The sequence below is a fragment of the Megalops cyprinoides genome, chromosome 2 (genome assembly GCF_013368585.1).
Source record: "Megalops cyprinoides isolate fMegCyp1 chromosome 2, fMegCyp1.pri, whole genome shotgun sequence".
NCBI classification, from domain to species: domain Eukaryota; kingdom Metazoa; phylum Chordata; class Actinopteri; order Elopiformes; family Megalopidae; genus Megalops; species Megalops cyprinoides.
The window spans coordinates 13,915,828-13,933,978 of NC_050584.1; the positions used below are offsets into that span (position 1 = coordinate 13,915,828).

General features: G+C 39.9%; 1 protein-coding gene across 2 annotated transcripts in view; it reads right to left on the reverse strand.

Annotated features, from left to right (window-relative positions):
• Positions 1–18,151, reverse strand: part of LOC118768879 (contactin-associated protein-like 2) — a 326,697-nt gene that overhangs the window by 67,820 nt on the left and 240,726 nt on the right. For both annotated transcript variants that reach the window (XM_036515856.1, XM_036515848.1), the window contains exons 14-15: positions 12,303–12,459; positions 7,654–7,781 (exon numbers count right to left, since the gene is read on the reverse strand). In XM_036515856.1, coding sequence (XP_036371749.1) covers positions 7,654–7,781; positions 12,303–12,459 — 285 coding nt within the window. The remainder of the gene's footprint in view (positions 1–7,653; positions 7,782–12,302; positions 12,460–18,151) is intronic.

The window sequence follows — 18,151 nt, forward strand, 5'->3', positions numbered from 1 at the left end:
CTTCCAGTCAACTTTCCATGAATATGCTTCGATACAGCACTCTGCGAACAGCCAGCCCTTTCAGCGATGACCTTCTGTGGCTTACCCTCCTTGTGGAGGGTGTCGAGTATCGTCTTCTAGACGACTGTGAAGTCAGCAGTCTTCCCCATGATTGTGGTTGCGTGTACTGAACTAGACAGAGAGATACCCGGTATTTACACTGTATGAATGGTAATTTAATCAAACTCAAAATGAAATATTCTAATATTTTGAGATACTGGATTTTTGATTTTCATGAGCTGTAAGCCGTAATCATCGAAATTAAAACAAAAAAAAAAGGCTTGAAATATTTCACTTTATGTGTAATGAATCTAGAATATATGAAAGTTTCACTTTTTAAGTTAAATTACGAAAAAAATGAACTTTTCCACAATATTGTAATTTTTTGAGATGCACCTGTACATAAATAGTGAAATATGAAAGATCTGTGCCAGGATGGAAAAGGCAGCGCATTTTAATCATATGAGTATTTCACAAACCAGAAAGGCTGTGAGAGGAGAATGGCCTCTTCCCTGCCAAAACCAGATGGATGCATGAGACCCCTCTTAAGACCTTGCCTTATTGAGTCTATGAGCGTCTGTCCTGTGAAACCCATCAGAGTGCCAGTGACTCCCATGTGACCTTCTAAGCTGCAAACATCCAAACACCAATGCGAGGTATGATGCCTAAAGGATTCGCACCACAAGGTTTAAGCCAGACAATGACACTCTTGCTGACAGATCTGCTGTACTTGGCCCCATCAGAGGCAATAAAATATTCCCAACACATTTTCGGTGAAGCTGTCAGTGACTTTCTGGTGGTGACAGCACCTTAAAGTTCTTGTTAAAAGATTCAAGGGATGTAGCAATTTCCCTCACCAATTAAACTTAAACTTTTATGAAGAATTTCATAAAACATACATAGAAAATAAACATAAAGTATATATATATTTTTTTTTTCTCTCCTCCTTTATGATGCTGTCACTCATACTTTCAGATGTTCTATCCATAAGTAACATTTCATGGGTGCATTTCACCAACAAAGGTAAATGCTGCTGGTGTGTGTGCCTGATGAAGAACCCAATTTAAAATTCAATTCAGTAACTCATTTTATGAGCTTTTGTGTGATGGTGTTGCAGAGACCCTTGGTGATCATGTTCAAGATATTCTTAGTGCTCCCAAGTGGGGAATATCCTCTGCTGCAACCCTGCCAGATGGGTAGCTCCTAGTCTCCAAATTACTGTTGCAGTAAACTTGGTTTGTAACTAGCAGGACAGACAGACTTCTGACTTAAAAGTGGAAGACAGAAAGCGGGAAGCACTTATAATGAGAAAAAGTGTATTCAAAATACATCAGGGTTGCGTTTCACAAGACTGCCAAATCAGTTAGAGAGTGTTGCCTCAGGTAAAATGGTGGCATAGTGAGGAGGAGAGCGACTGCATTTACTGATGAAGAACACTCATGGAAAATAATGAGCTGACGAAAACGACAGCCTGTTTTTCACCGTGCTGCCTCTCAAAAGTGAAGTGGCACGCAATGACATACTTAGATCCTCAGAAAAAAAAACAGGTAAGGATGCATGCATTGGTGAAATAATTCGGTGAAGGGAAGAGTTCTGTCCTTCAGATTTATTCATGTCATGTTTTTAATCACAACGTTCTTGTTTTTTTTTTCCATTTGCAGAATGAGAATGTGGGAGATTTCTAAACAATGCCATTCTGAGGATGACTGCATCACGATTGGAAATTCGATACTGGGACTGCAGTGAAATACGATCTGAGAGCATTTTGTCAAGCAAAATTATCTGGCGCATTCCCCACCACCTCAACATTTTCATATGAGCCATTAACATTCTCCTATCTCCATCACACAGCTAGGTTGGATACGTCTGAAATTTGAAAAGATGCCTTCCATAAATCCCAAAGTAAGTAACATTATATAACACAGTGAGGTTTAATGGCAGGGAACCAAGACGAAAAAAAAGAAAATCATCTTAAATCCCTTCGGGATATACATAGAAAGGCATTCAATATTTCCTTTATCAACATACCATATTCTGAGAAAACCGAGCAAAAAAAAAAAACTTTAGGAAAATGTGTTAATGGATTTCCTGGGTATAATCTGAAAATTCACTAGATGAGAAAAGTCCATATAACAAATGGGTGGCCTGGTAACTGCTGGTATTGATTTTTAATAAGACAGAAAAATGGGGGTCATCTTAAAGTCTCGGGTTTAGACTCAGCACATAATTATTGGCTGAGGCCTGATAATGACAGTATTATTTCCCTGGGTAATCAGACAGCGAAAGCCAATAAGAGTGCCCTGAACAGAGCCTGAGAAGCACGGCTGTCATTGATTTGCTTATGTGGTAGAGCATTTGTCTGCGCATTTGTGTGGGCTGTGGCGTCTCTTGCAAGCCATGCTTCCCGCTCCTCAAACAAACTTACGGGCTTCTAAATGATGAGCTTAGCCTGTAAACAGCATTGCACTACATTGGGTTTTGTCTCTCTGATACCATCAGAGCAATGTCTTCAGCGTGCACGTCCATTTCCAATTTCTGCAAACGGTTACGTTGAGGAATAGACTATTCTCTGTTCATGGTAAAGCAATTAAAATTCAAAAATCCTGTTTTTGGGCTGAAGATACGCATGAATATACTTCAATCAAGGTACATTCAAGGTACATTCTACATGTATTGCATGATTAAGTCCATTGCCATTCCTCCGTAAATTAGTTAGAAAGTCAGGAATCCACATTGTACAGGAAAACAATTAGAGATGTCTATTGGACCAAAGCTGCTACCATGGTGTGCCTTGCATTTAAAGCTAATCAGCTACACAGATTTTGTCTGATTCAATGATCAACCTACGTCCAAGCTGACTGATGCTAAATGGAGTCCTACTATGTGGTTCATCATTATGACAAACAGGACACAGCAGGCAACTTTAAATCAAAGGTTACAGGTTCACAACTCAGAAAAGACACTGATGTTGTCCTTTTAAGTAACTCAGTATATATTCACCAAAACCTATGTGTTAAATGTGAAAATGTATTTTTCCTTGAAGAAATAACACCGCAAATTGAATAGCTTGAGAACGCTGTTTCCAGTCCAAGAACTGTCAGTCAGATATCTATTATAAAATCTGGATAAATGTCAAAAGTAGTTGAGTAAGTCAGTTTGCAAACTTGTACTCGTCAGCACGAGAAAATTATTAATCACTTTAATAAACGAGGCTATTCAGTGGAATGTTAGCACATTAACATGAGATCTGTGTAATCTATTTTTCATCTCAACAAATGGTCTCCACACCCCTAACTGCACCCTCATTTATAATTTCTTCCTTCTGGTTAGTTAATAGTGCATGGTAGCAATATTAAGTTCCCTTAGAAGTGATAGGGTTATCTGTCTCTATTAATTTACCCTACAACATATGTATTGAAGTACAGCATTTCTCCAAACCACTGCAAAGCATGCGTGAATATAATGTGGCATTATACTGTGAATTGGTCTTTATTTTGTTCACTTTTTTCTGTGATTAATGTTTACAGATTGTGCCTCCTGCCAGTTCTGCATAAATTTCTTAGGCCATTAATGAGTTGTGTGTTACCAGCTACTGTCCAATGTGATCCAGAAGGGGGCATCAGATCAAATAGTTTATATCACTTTTTAAAATTACTTACATTTCCACACTAATATACAAACTAACACACAAGAAAATGCACATCCTGCAAACTATCACTCAGTGCAAATAAAGCAACAGCATTAAATATTTATCCTGTGTTTAGACATTTTAAAAGCCTTTATCATGTGCAAATATATCAGTAATATATTTTGCATGCCTATTTATTTTATGAAGAAAAAAAAACAGACAACAAATATATATGAAAGTTCACAGACAAATAAGTAAATGTGTGAAGAAATATACTATAATGAGCCTAACAAAGAGTCAAACCCAACATTATTAGTTACTGTATTACTGTATGCAACAATATTAGACTAAGCCCAGCAATCTTAACACTCTAAAGTCAAGAGATGAACATTGAACAATTCATTTACAATTTACTTCTAAACATTTCTTATAGTGCCTATAAAAAACAAACCTTTATAATCTTCTACTCAGAATTGGGTTTGTTTCACGTTAAGATACAAGGTGGTCATAATGTCCCAGTCTGTCTTGATGAAAAACACAGTCTTCTTTCAACGTTGCACGCGTGTGTACATCCTATTTATTACACCAACGGGTTTAACCAAAGAGGAGCAAAAAAAAAAAAGTTTGTTGATTTCATCCTTGGATATGTAAAATGACTATTACAATTTGGTTTCGAATTTACAACACTTTCATAGAAATAGATTAAGACTTTTTGACCACCCCGTATTGCTTGTGAGCTGTGCGATTTTTATGGATGAGATCCTTTACATTAAAAGTTCTTATTAATAGACTTGTCGAAGCAGTAACTGACATTGGTACTGTTGCTACAGCGCCAGTAGTAACTGGCACGTTTATGTATACATATGTGAGGAGGGGAGTCCAACTGGAGATTTGGCTTCCACAGATCACTCTGTACTAGAAAACTGCACTGGTCCATGTCAAAGCTGGGTCTGGCATCATAGGCATGCCTTCTTTGCCTGGTGGCTTCCATATCTTTGCAGTTTGATACCTTGAGGAGCTTGTCTCCTTTACATTTAATGGCAACTGTCTAGCTTGTTACAAGCTAGCATGCTTTATATTTCAACAGATATTTTCTTGTTTTGTACTTTTAACTTCCAATTTCTGCATTTTTGTGTTATCAGGTGAAATTGTACATTTAAGTTGCTAACTCATCTAGTGTGCTATGGATTATGGACATGGATATGGATTTGTATGTGTGTGTGTGTGTGTTATAAATTGCCATGTATTCGTGGTAGCTTTTTTACTACTTCAATATATGTATGATTTGTACACGAGTGTTTTGAAAAATATTTCTTTCAAAACCCTTGTAATTTGCTCGAGCCAGAGCCATAGTTACAGCCAGTTTAGTGACATAGCTGTATTGTAATAATTAAAATGCCCTTTTTCTTGAAAATTGTGTGTTGTATTTTACACACAGCTATGAAGTTGGAAAGATACAACACCTAGCTATCTGTGACCTGTCATTAAAGCCATCAAGCTGCCATTCTATCAGAGATGGCAAGTAAAGTAAACATTAGCTGAGCAACTCTTGGCTGGCTAGCTATCAACAGTAGCTAGTAAGCTGGTATACAAATTATTCCGCATATTGATGTAATACTTGATTGTAATGACTTGATTGAATACTGTGATTATAATACGCAATAACTGGAAAACATGTCCTTGACCTGTGATGTTAGCTTGCAATAAAGGGCTGTTCAACTCAGGGGAAAACTAAATGATGCTAGGGGGAAATCACAAAATACCAACAGCCAAATATTTCACCCTACGAAATGAAAGATTAATGTCTTGTCAATGATTGGTCAATCATGTCTCACCAAAGTGTGGGCTTCACAATCAATAAAATCTTACGTATGCCTCTTCAAAATATTTGCCTCAATGATAAGTTTAGTGTACTGGAAAAATCATGTCGCCTTGGCTGAGGAAATAAATACTGCAAAAAGAAGCCTGAAGAAGAACAGCCCTGCATTCTGACAGAAAAAAAATATGAAGACGACATGAAGATGCAGTATGGGTTCATAGAATAAAGCGAACATAAGGAAGGACAGCTGTTAACTTGAAAAATGGAAGATTCTTTCAGTGCATGTGAAAAATGAAACAAAACAAAAAACTCATCCACATAACCCTGGTATTGTGGATTAGAACACACTCCTCAAAGGGTTAACGTTTGGAGAGAAAGATGAGCACACACCCTGTCGGCTTTGGGACAGTTTATCCATAAAATGCATTTCACTTCATCAAAGAAATAGCAATTTCTTGCCAAAATGCAAGTACAGGGATTTGCAATAAGATTACACACAGTGTTCAAACACTCTACAGAAGAACCAGGTCCTATTAAGAATGCATACACCGCCTAACGACAACAAAAACAACAGGAAACACATCAACATAAACCAAGAAAAGGAATGTGATGGCTTAAAAAGGCATACATTTGTACAGATTAAAGCTACCACTATGGTTTTCTCGCCTTGAACAAGTTTACCATTACTGCTTTAATAAGCTTATTACCATTTGGTCTAGCATTTAGTTCACTAATTCAGAGCTCTTGCTGTAAATAATTAATGGCACAGCTCCACACAAGTGTGAGGGAAATAAACGAGTCTTTAGCGCTTAGGAGACTCCACGCTGAGAGGCATTCACAGTCCTCCTCAGTAGTACACCAACATGATCTTAAAAATTATGCAGAGCGCTAGGGTGTGTATCTAGTGAGACTTTCCTTGTGGGGATATCAGTTATCCAGAGATCTATGATACGTTCACACCACTGAAACCGAGAGTTTACACACATTAGGGTTATCTAACGTGTAACAACGCTGGTTCTCAGTTGTACGGTATGCACACTTCATTCATAAATTAATTATTAGAGGAATAAATATCATAGTACCAGTCATATTCTGAATAGTCACATGATGTGCGCTAGCCCTTGGTTATACTGACTCATATTCCAAAAGCCACAGTCTATAGCTGGCTGTGGTTAACCCAGGTGCTCTGGAAACAAGGACAGACTCATTGGGAAAAAAAAAAATGTGTAAGCCAATTTTCACAAAAGGGATTTATAGCAATCCTGCGTAACAGGTGATAGTAATCAGATGCAACTGATAAAGGCAATAAGAACAGGATAATTAACAAAAATAATGAGGCATGCAAACACATCATTTCACCGCGCAGTGACAGCAGGGACATATTTCACTCTGTGCACTTTATCTCGGTTCCAATGCAGCCATTTTTGGCTGCTCTCAGTTGAGCTTTCTGGAGAGACACAAGCCCCCAGCCTGTTTGAAATGCAGTGCATCATTTATTTGTCCCAGGACCTACTTACACCCAGATGAAAAAGTTGTCAGGTTTTTTTTTCCATCACGTTATTGTTCCATGCGGACTTTGTGCCAACACTGATTATACAGGCAGGGTGGTGCAGATTAAATGAGAAGACATATCCTCTCAGGAATGGGAGAAAATACCTGGTGCATTATTAGATACCTTGACTGTGTGCAGTTGAGAAAGCATCCCAATGAAATAAACTTGTTTGAAGCATTGACTTTGAGGTACTGAAGCAATTGTTCATGACAGAAGAGCCTACTGTCTCTTGCTAAATCAAATCAAAACCTTTAGAGTATGACGTAAGCTTTAATTTATGAAGATCAGTGGTGGGTTTTAAACACATACACCCGCTCTCTCCCCCTCTTTAACATACACACACTCACACATAAACATTGTATATCTGGTAAACTAGATATTTTGCATTATATGAACATGTACAATTTTAAGGAATCACGACATAAGTGTCATGCCTTCAGTTCTGGTGCAAAATGCTTAGTGGAGTATGAAAACAATCTTACATAATGTGTATGCATTCTTTACTATTAATATATAATTTGCACCTAAACACAGCAACAAATGTTGCAATCTAAACTTGAGGATGTCAGCACTGAAGAAAAGAGCAACTAAAAAAAGATTAAACTCTAAACTTACGGTCTCCTTGACAACGTAAAGGTCCGACCGTCAGCTTTGCCTCAGAGCCTGGTCGATTTGTGTCCCCTACGGCCACCTGGTTGACAGGTAAGTGGTCCTTGTACACCAGCAATCCAGAATCCTCTTTCCTGGAGATAAAATAAAGATGCCTGATTAGAACATACAAAAAATATTCTGAGCGATACTTTTGTCACTTGTTAAGATTTCTCACCATGAAATTTCATTGCGCTCAACAGAAAATAAACACTAATCAATGCTATCAAAAATAAAATGTGTTTCTTATTCATTTTGCCATTTCATTTAAACTCTAACGTCTACTTCATAATAATTTCTCTAAACACTGATTGGTTTCCTAAGTTATGGTGACATACTCCAATTATGGTATTATAGTTAGTCATTATATCTTGTTTGTGATGATAGATCCCCTGAAACAAGGTAAATGACTCAACAGTTGATAGTGAATCAAACTGAATCATCATTTTTGTCTTTTGAAATACTGTAAGGGAATGACTATGAGCTGAAAATATCATCTGGTTGAAACATCAGCATTATTTAAATGGAAAATTGAATTTGTGACATTACTTTTCATACTGCTGTTCTTGTCCACAATACCCCTGCACACAAATATGCTGATGGCTTTGCTCTTGGGAAAGACAATTGAAAAACAGAGAGAGAAGGATTTCTGTTGTTCCATCTGTACAATCAACATCCAATGCTCTGGGTGCACATGTGAAGTAATGTGTTAATAAACATTGCTTTGCTCAAATGTGGATTTAGCTGTGCTGATTTTTTTGCAGTGTTCTCCAGCCATAAACTTGCACCTTTAAACTTCAACCTCATTTTGACATTTAATTATAAGCAAAACATATTGTTTTTCTGTTGCATATGCAGAGTTTCATTCCAAAACATGATAAATGCTGGGAGAAATACAGATACATTTTTCACATTTGAAATTTTTATCAGAAATGAATGCGTATAGGAAGCTTTCCTTGTGTGAAATATTTCTGTTCTTGCACTTAAAAATGACATATTTTTGTGTGCTTTAATCTGTGCTCTCACGCAAAATGTGGAATCTTGCACAGCATTCTCATTTTTTTCAAAGTGCTATATCCATTGTTGAGCTGAACTGGAACTTTTAGCCTGCTCCTAATTCAGAGATACAACATGTCTGACAAAAAACTGTCAACTGTCAACTGTACAATTAAAAATTAAAACCATTTAACCCCTTCAATTCATCTATAACCCGGCTGTGCAGCAAGCTCCAGTACAAGATATTACAATGCACTGTTTTTATTTGTTTACAGTCTTAGTCGACTGAAAAGCTGAACTGTCACTCAGCTGTCAGATTGACTGCTAGGTCAGCTAGCTACAGTGCACCTGAAAGACGAATTCACAGACATTTCACTTTTGTCATGATCAAGCAACAAATTGAGGTTTTTGATTAATTTTTGGAACCCGTTGCACCTGTGTCCATGGCCGTAACCAGGGTTTGAAAAATAGTGAGGTCCGTGGAGGGGGGCATTGGTGTTTACTTTTTGTCAAAATAACACATATGAACATTACATACATAGAAAGAAACCTGTTGCTATTTACAAGAAACAAATTCACTTATATTCATTTCCAAATTTGGCTTTGACATGTTTCATAGGCCTTCATAGGCCTATTGATGCCGTCACCTACATAAGCTGTTTTTTAATCAATGGCGTTGTGTGAAACGTTAGCTAGCCTACTAATATGAAATAGCCTAGCTTTCATTGTAGCCTAGCTTTCATTGTGGCCAGAGAACGCATATTTAACATGTTTCATACAATTGCCTTTATTCCAGACGCTATACCAGGGTACTGTTTTGAACGTTTCTTACAGATAATGGCATGACAATCATTGCTTTGTCTTACCGAATGGTATGCTGCCAGTTCACACGCAAGCCACCTGCTGCTGCCAACGTGCGTAAATTCCAATTGCTGCTGTCAGTGGAAGTGCTGATGATGCAAGGGGCTGTGTTCGCGCCCTCTCTCACAACTCTCACACACAGCGGACACTAAATAACAATTCTAAACTGAATTAAGCATGCACTCGTCTCATCCACTGATTTTTTTTTTCCCGGTTGTATTTAGCTTCAAATTTTATTTTTAGCTGTAAAAACAATTACCGAGGTCCGGACCTCGGTGACCTCATAGCTGGTTACAGGCATGCCTGTGTCCGTGGGGAAAAAATGCAAGGATCTGAAAGAACCTCAGGTGAGGCGATCATATGACATGCTGGGGAGGGAAAAACACCATATATAGGATACCGTCAATCATATCACATCATGTTGTGTCACAATCTGAAAAAGCATGATCATAGGCTACTTAATTATTTGGATGTTAAATACTAATTCAGTAGATATTAAGAAGTGTAAGTGTAAGCTGTAAATGAAGGTATAGGGGCACAGGTTTTGGTCTGGAGTCTGAGGATGGGATTGCACCTTCCCGTGGGCCAAAGTTGTTGACCCCACATTTGGACATCATACACTGGAACAGAAGGAAAAGGAGCTTGGGTGGCCGAGGGAAGATGTAAACAACACTGACAATAAGCGGTGACTGGGTTTTTTATACTTGAGGATGGGATGGATTTGTTAATTGCATAGGGACTGTCTAAAAATTCTCCAAAAAAATCTTCATTTGGAAATTCAAATCAAAAGTCAAATTCAACGCAAGGCAAATGGAATGAAACTTCATGTACTGATAACATGATCCATGCAGCTGCGCAAGAGCTGGAAAGGGGACTTCTTTAAAAGAGCAAAGTGGTTTAGCTTTCATGTCTAACAACACATTTGGATACATTATTTATTTGTTACAATTACAAAAAAGAAAAAAGACTTTCACTGATGAATGTGATGCTCTGCAGTTACAGGTTTCTATAAATTGTCCCATATATATATATATATATATATATATATATATGTATGTATATATATGTATGTAACACCTGTTCTCCTGTACTCTGTCTGCAGAAAACAGACCCTATTGGATTCAGTGAAATGTGTGTTTTATGCAATGAAGAAATCCAAGGTAAAGTTGATACAATTAAATGTGACAACATAAGCATTCATTGATTAGTATAAGGAAACAAACTGGTTGGGCACATAGGTTCATTCATTTTGATTGTTTTGGCTCATGTTGCCTTGGGTTTTGGGTATTATTGTCATGATTATTTTTTTTAAATAAAAAAGCATAGATAAATCATGTTAATGTAGACATTTATTAGGCGTTTATGATGTTCTAGAGGAAAAGAGAAAGAAGAAGACACCATTCACACCCTGGATAAACGCAACCAGCTCAAAACTGGCATGAACGTTTGTGCGGGAAAATCCAGCCCGGTTTCCTATCAAATATGATCATTTATATCTTTTACAGATACTAGAATATGGATGAACTTTGTGATGTCACCTTTGCTGTGTGACCATTTGACATCTGTCTGTGCTGTACAACAGTACAGTCACAGTAGACAGTGACACTAATGCTAGTCCTCACAATCAACAAGTAGAAAGGGGAATACACTTGCACTGAGCTCAAGAAAAAAAATCCAATCCAATGAAAACCTCTTCCATTTATATTTACAATATTCCTTTTTCCAAAGTTAGCACACATAATTTCAAGAGTGATGCAATATTCTGGAAGAAAAAAATATGTATGTTAGTTTTGTTGGATACATTTTGGCTTGTCATTAATATAGCACAGCAATGTCCAATGGTTGCCTTTTGGAATAAATGGACTTAATCTTCAATGGGTCCTAAACTTTATGTTCCACTATGAATTTACGACTGGAATAGCAAAGGAAACCTGGAAGTAACAAAATGAATGAAAGGCATTTATATCTCCGGCCCCATCGCCGCTTGTCTCTTCACAGACTAATTGGCATTTGCTCATATTGTCACAGCTGGTTAAAAATGCAGACAGTTGAGTACAAAGCAGAGGGTTCCCACAGGGGCTCCTTCTCCCCCTCGGCGAACAGTCTTTACCATGATGGTAATAGATAAAGAAGAGAGGTGCACATTGTTATGGCTGCTTCCACTGAGGCCGGCTGTTATTAGTGTGGCCTCCAGTCCAGTGCTTTAGTGAATTCCTCAACGGGGCTGTCACATTTTAACACACGGAACGAGTTTCACAGACAATTTGCCCAGGAAGCATTTGACAGACGACCTTGGGTGCTTCTTCCGTAATTACTCCAAGGGCTCCAATTGTGACTCTCTGGAAAGCAAGCTCCCATATATCACTCCATGTACTATGCCCAGTGGACATGTTTTGTGTGCGCATTTTGTTTTTCTTTGGAAAGATTTTATATCTGCGTTTGGTAAAATCGTTATTTGTCAGACATTTTTTTGTGTGAGATCGATCAACACAACGGTAGTTAACTGCGTTTGACAAACTACAGTGTTTTGCGAGAGGTATTTTTACAAATAGAAAATGTACCGGAGAGTTTGTCTTGACTGCACACGTGCCTTGAATTCCTGAAAACTGGGTTGTGGCAGGTTAGATGCGGTCAGCGCTGAAGCCCATCCTCTTTTGCTGCCGTATACATATACATATACATATACATAACCTGTCCTCACGGCTACTGGACAACAATGGTTAAAGGGGAGGGTCTTTGCTGAGGTGGCGCGCACTCACCACTGCTTCTGGTCCGCGTCACAGTTGCAGTAGTATTTGGGGTCAGTGCAGTTGCGCTCGATGCCGCAGGCGCACTTCTGGATTCCGGGCCCAGAGCCACCCCAGTAGAAGTGCTTCTCGCTGCCCTTACCCACCCACCACGTGTACGGGGTTCCCTCTGAAAGACAAAGCGCACACAGAACACAACGTTGCAGAAACACGCCACGCACAACACCGTGCGGGTACAGGTCACACATCAATGCCAGAACATGACGCACGTGACGCATGTGACAGTGCTAGCAGAAAAAAAAAAGTCCAAGTGACCCCCTCTCTCACAGTGGTGATTACAATAGAAACAACACAGAGACATTCAATACAATGCTCAGACATTTCCCAGCTTTCTATATATGCAATACACTCAACCATATTCCAGCCAGTCCAGTACATGCGCAATACAGACCTCTCTCTGCCCTGATTTATGCCATAACTATATAATCCATAATATTTCTCCCAAACACACAGGTAAAGACCCTAGGTGCCTCAATTACCCACCCTTTTTGTGTTTAAGAAACTCAGTGAACAGTCAACTCATATCTTGCTTAAGTTCAAAAGGCCTCAGAATCATCAATTGTGAATATAACACAGATATGCAGATTCTTAGTATCTTAGCATGGGATGATTAATACATGCATTAATGCAGTGTTTTATATATTGTGATCTGTAAATTGAAGGAAATGTTTTTGGCTTCATTAATGGAAATGCAGACAGGGAGAAGAGAAGATAGAAGTTGTTTTCTCTGCTTTTGTTTGTGCCCACCTGCTGTCTGGTGCTTTTCGTGGATGATCCATGACTTGTCTTAACAATCAAGAGCGGACCTTATGACACACTGAGAAACATTTTCAGAGTGCATACCAGCCACGTTGGGGGGTTCAGACCATCGCGTGGTGTGAAAATAACGGCAAATTGTTGCATTCATTGCTTGACAGTCCATGTCCCCAGCAGTGCTGCCATTCAACCGAAAGGAAGCGTCCCACCACATGGTGGCAAGAACACTTAAGAGTCAGCAGATTGTGCAACTTTTTGTCTTGATGAACGATGTCACATTTTTTGTGTGGGAATGAGCATCTTCTTCATACTCTTGTGTTGTGCATCTGGTTGAAAAATGAGGCAGTAAAAAATGCATACTGATGACAACACTGTAGGCAGTTTTCACTCAGTCATATATTCAAAGTTCTCAGACTGTTGTAGAGATTCATTTAAGATGAGTGATTAGCATCACCAATCAATATTTACTCTGGTATCAAACTTGAGTGCACATGGATGGAAAGCAAAATCAGACATCAGTCCAGAAAATGATTTGTCAACAAACCAAACACCAAACCAACACCAAACAAAATATTTCACTCCCTGCTCATCATAATAGCTGATTCCCAATGTGAAAGTCTTGGATTTTTAATATATCATGCGATATTGCTATGCATACCTTTGATGACAACTCAGCACGTCTGAGGGCAACTGTGAGCACTGCTGTGCATCCACTTAGCATATAAAGCAGTTAACAACATGAGCCGAGACACTACAGAGAGGATCCTCCTTTTCAAAGAGAAATATAACCTCAATATTAAGAATCTCATACAACAAAGCCTAAAGATATCTTCAGAAACAAAGTTTTGAGTGTATATTGGATATATAACTTCCCTGCCAACATATGATTTTAATAATTTTTCTCATATCGTTTATTGGTATGAACTCTCAAACAGGGAAAAGCTATTTGATATCTGAACTATATGACAGTTTCAGACGATATATCAGACAATATATGAAAACAAGGCACAGCTCAAGTGCCAGAGACAGAGGCTAGAAAAGTATAGAAAGAAAAGTATACCTTCTATACCAACTACCAAACTCTTACCTTTTTTAACATTTCCACTTAATTGCTCATAATAATCAGTTGACAAGTGTAATTATACCACACTTGGTAAATAGGGTGATTTACTTATACAGAGAATTAGCACTTCAACCTGAGGGATCTCTTGATGTGACAAGGACCGCTTGTTCCCTTAGGGCATTAGTGCGTTCAACATCTGTGTTACTCCGGTATGCATGCTCCTACATATCTCACAAGATTTACAGTGAAGAATAAAATCATTAATGAAACATTAATGATGAGTGTGTGTATGCACACTGCACACTGCACACTGCGTGTATGCACACAGACACACACAAACACACATACACAAACTCGGGCCTGGACCACCAAACTAATCATTTAAACTCCCTCCACCTGGCCAGTTCATCAATGGTAACCAAATCCCAGCAAAAACGGCTCACTAGACCATGCACTGAGCAGATGGACACTCTGCTTTTATGAGCACGGAGCTCCTCACTCTGTGCTATCAGTGCCTTGCAGCAGGGGGAAACTATTCATTAATGGAGGGATCAATGAAATAAATAAAGAGATGGGACAGATACCTCTTCAGCCTGGAGACATTCTTCCTGCGAGTTAATTAGCAGTGCACACACCTGCTGATCTGCAGCGAAACACAAATTAAGACCTGCTCATTTACACGCCTGTCCCGGGGATCGTTTCCACAGGCACAGGTAGGATGGATTTCACGCAGGAGTGCGGGCGGGCAGCCAGCCGGAGAGGCCCCCCTCTGCCAGTGTGGCTCTGTGCAACCGCAACGCCACTAACAACTGCCGAGGGACAGTCGATGTGGAGGAAAATAAGCCAATATGGATGGGCGAAGGTCTTAGGCAAAAAAAAAAAAAAAAAAAGAAGATAAAGAGACAGGATTGTCAAAACGAATGCTTCGGCAGGAGGTCTGCGCTGGGGGCAGCCCGCAAAGAGCTGGGGCAGGGGGGCTGACGCAGGTGCGTGGTAATGAGCTGACGCCAGGCGGGCAGGGCGCAGTCACCCGCTGCCCGTCAGAGCAGGAAGTGGGGAGCGCAGGGGGGCGCCGTGCTGCGGGGCCTGCAGCAGGCACGCGTCATTAAGCGCGGGCACTGCCACACCGGCATGCTAATGTTTCCTCTGCCTTCTCTCCCTTTTCCTGCACAGCTCACTTCACATCGCGTCTAATCAAACACACATTTACTGCCGGCGCACCGTGGCATGTACAGACTAATCGGAGCTGCGCGGGAAAACAGAATCCCTTCGCATCGGAACGAGGCCGATTCCGGGGGGAAACTTGCATTGTTCACCCTTCTGAAATCAAATTACAGTCACAGATAAGAAGTGGCACAGCTCTTTCTAATTTGCCTTTGTATTGCCATCTAAAGAACTGAATTCTACAAATGTAAATTCTGTAGCTCTTCAGAAGTCTGTCTCTTTTGATGCTCCCACAAAATACCAGAGAAAGACAGCTCAGTATTCACTGGGGGAGGAGTCTGAAATGAGCAGACACTTTGCGTCCCGGGTTGTGCTCTCCTTTTCAGAACGCCTTTTTTTGCTGAGAGAAATGAGTCGGCTGTTTCAACAACAAAAACTATTAATGCCCTGAAAATGCGAGAGAGGAGAGCTGGAATGAGGGAACATCTGTTTTGGGATAAAGGCTGAGTTCTCTTGTTTGCCATTTTCACATGTTTGCCTACACACATTTCCCTGTTGGGAGGGATGTGCGATGTGCAGTGTTTTACAAATTACACTTCAAAACCAGGCTGCAAGGCTGTCTCCCCTTTTATCCTTCTTCCTAAACCCGCAACTTGTGTAACATAACTAAGTCCCACAGCAAATATTTCAATCCTTCATGGAAAATCGATCAACAGCACCCAAAACTCATTTCCATTGTATTGAGTTATTCCTCCTTTGAAGCTCCGTAATAACATTTCACATAGGAGATTTTTACCACTCTCTTACTCCAAAGGACAGATCTTTCAATCTTTATCCAGGCGTCCGCCCTTCTAGTCGATTCAGATTTCCCCCGCTGGGACAAGCATATAACGGAGAGTGGCATCTTGGCTTCTATAGGGGGAATTAGGCAGTGAGAGAGGGAGACCCACTGTCCCATGTAAATGACAAGGTTTTGGCTCCCTGCGTCTGGTCTGACTGACAGCTTCATTTGCCCGCCAGGCGGATCACAGGGCTGCCTCTCAGCCCGAATCCCAGGCCTGGAGAACTATTATGGTGCTGAGTGTTCATATTCCCCCTCATAGCAGCACGCTTGTCTGCTCCTTTCTTTCACAGAGAGCTCCCTAGGGGAGACTGGCTTGAAGGAGAGAGAGGGAGAAGCTCATCAAGCACTTCTAAATTGGGGAGCAGGGCCTTTTTTCACAGATAGATGGCACAGGCCACCGGGCCACAGCGAGGGCTCGGCTGATCGAAACTCATTAAATGGTCAAAGTGGCTGTTGTGCAGTGCAGAGGAGTGAACACCTCATTTCACTAGATGAACAAATTACTCCCGTATAATAAAGCGCAAATCAGAGATATTTGTGAGTAACCTTTCAGGAATCAGTGCTCAGTATCGATTCCCTGTTCTCTTTTTAACCAGGCGGTCTTATTACTGTATGGTACAATGCATGTTGCCGGGGGCAAAGGAACACCTATTGTGTTTCTCAGATGGAAAGTAATTCTTGAGCTGCAAGCCTTAGTCATTGTCACTTTTTTTTCTTTTTCTTGAGAATTAGACAGACAGCAGGCAGGCAAGTGTAAGTGGCAGTATCTCAGCAAACCCCACACTCCCAGGCCAACGAGTGATGCCAATGTCTTTGTGGGCTACCTCAAACTTTTAAAACACCCATGGGTCTTCTTGTCGCAGCCTTGAATTGTGGTGGCCCGAAGTCCTGTCAGACAGACGTCCCTTAACAATATTGGAATCGATCTACGTCTTTATCTAATGCAGTTAGGTTTGACTTCTATCGCAGTAAGCTTGTATGATTTATACTTGGATGCTGAACAGTTTACAGAGTCGTTCCATTCAATTTCTTTAATTTAATATTTGACTGGAAGCTCACTCATATGTAATGTGGCTAATATGGGATCATTACCCTTCCAGCTTACAAAATAATAGAAATAATGGACCTCATTATGTTGCCACTATTTCTAACACCCATTAAAACCTCAACAGAATATAAAGGAAGGCAGCAAAAGAAGTGGGGTCATATAAAAGGTCTGCAAATCACATGTTGAAAGGCCGAGGGGCATTTATTCAAAGAGTATAAGAATGGAGTACAAATTGTCAATGTGTCAAGAGTTGTAAAACTTTGAAGATGGAGTTTAGCATATCAACCACACATATTCACTGATGTGTAGGGCAGTTTTTGTGAAGCTTTAAGAAATGCACTATCACCCTTAACATTTGAGGTATTGCCTTTGAGAACTGATTGTGATAAAAATATACATATCAGTAAACCATTCTAGTAATATTATTTCAGTGAAACATAGAGTGAGGGGATATGTCAGTGATAGGCGATGGGCCCTATATGAGCATTAACTCAGCAGCCTCAACACAATGCTATCTTTCGTAACAACGTGCTAAAGGAAGGCAAATATGATTGAGAGCTTGAAAATATTAACGCGCTTTTGTATACTGCTGCTTAACTTCAGCTGCTATAAATCTCTTGCTCAGAGGAACTGATGCTCTGAATTGCATTAGCAATTCACACGCCCTTGCCCGGAGAGACAAGGCCCTTTTTATTTGGTGCTTTTTCACCATTTGAAAAGTGCACAGCTCAGAGAGCGACAGAGCTGGTGTGAGGAATTATTAACATGAATCAACTGGAAACGCTCGCATCTGAAGTGGGACTGGGACACAAATGAGGTCATTGATCAATCCGGTGCAGTCAGTGTGGCTTTTCATTGTTTATCACCAAGTTGCCTCTCTGGGCGCTCTATTGCCTTTGATTGTTCTCCCTTGCACTTATCTCCAA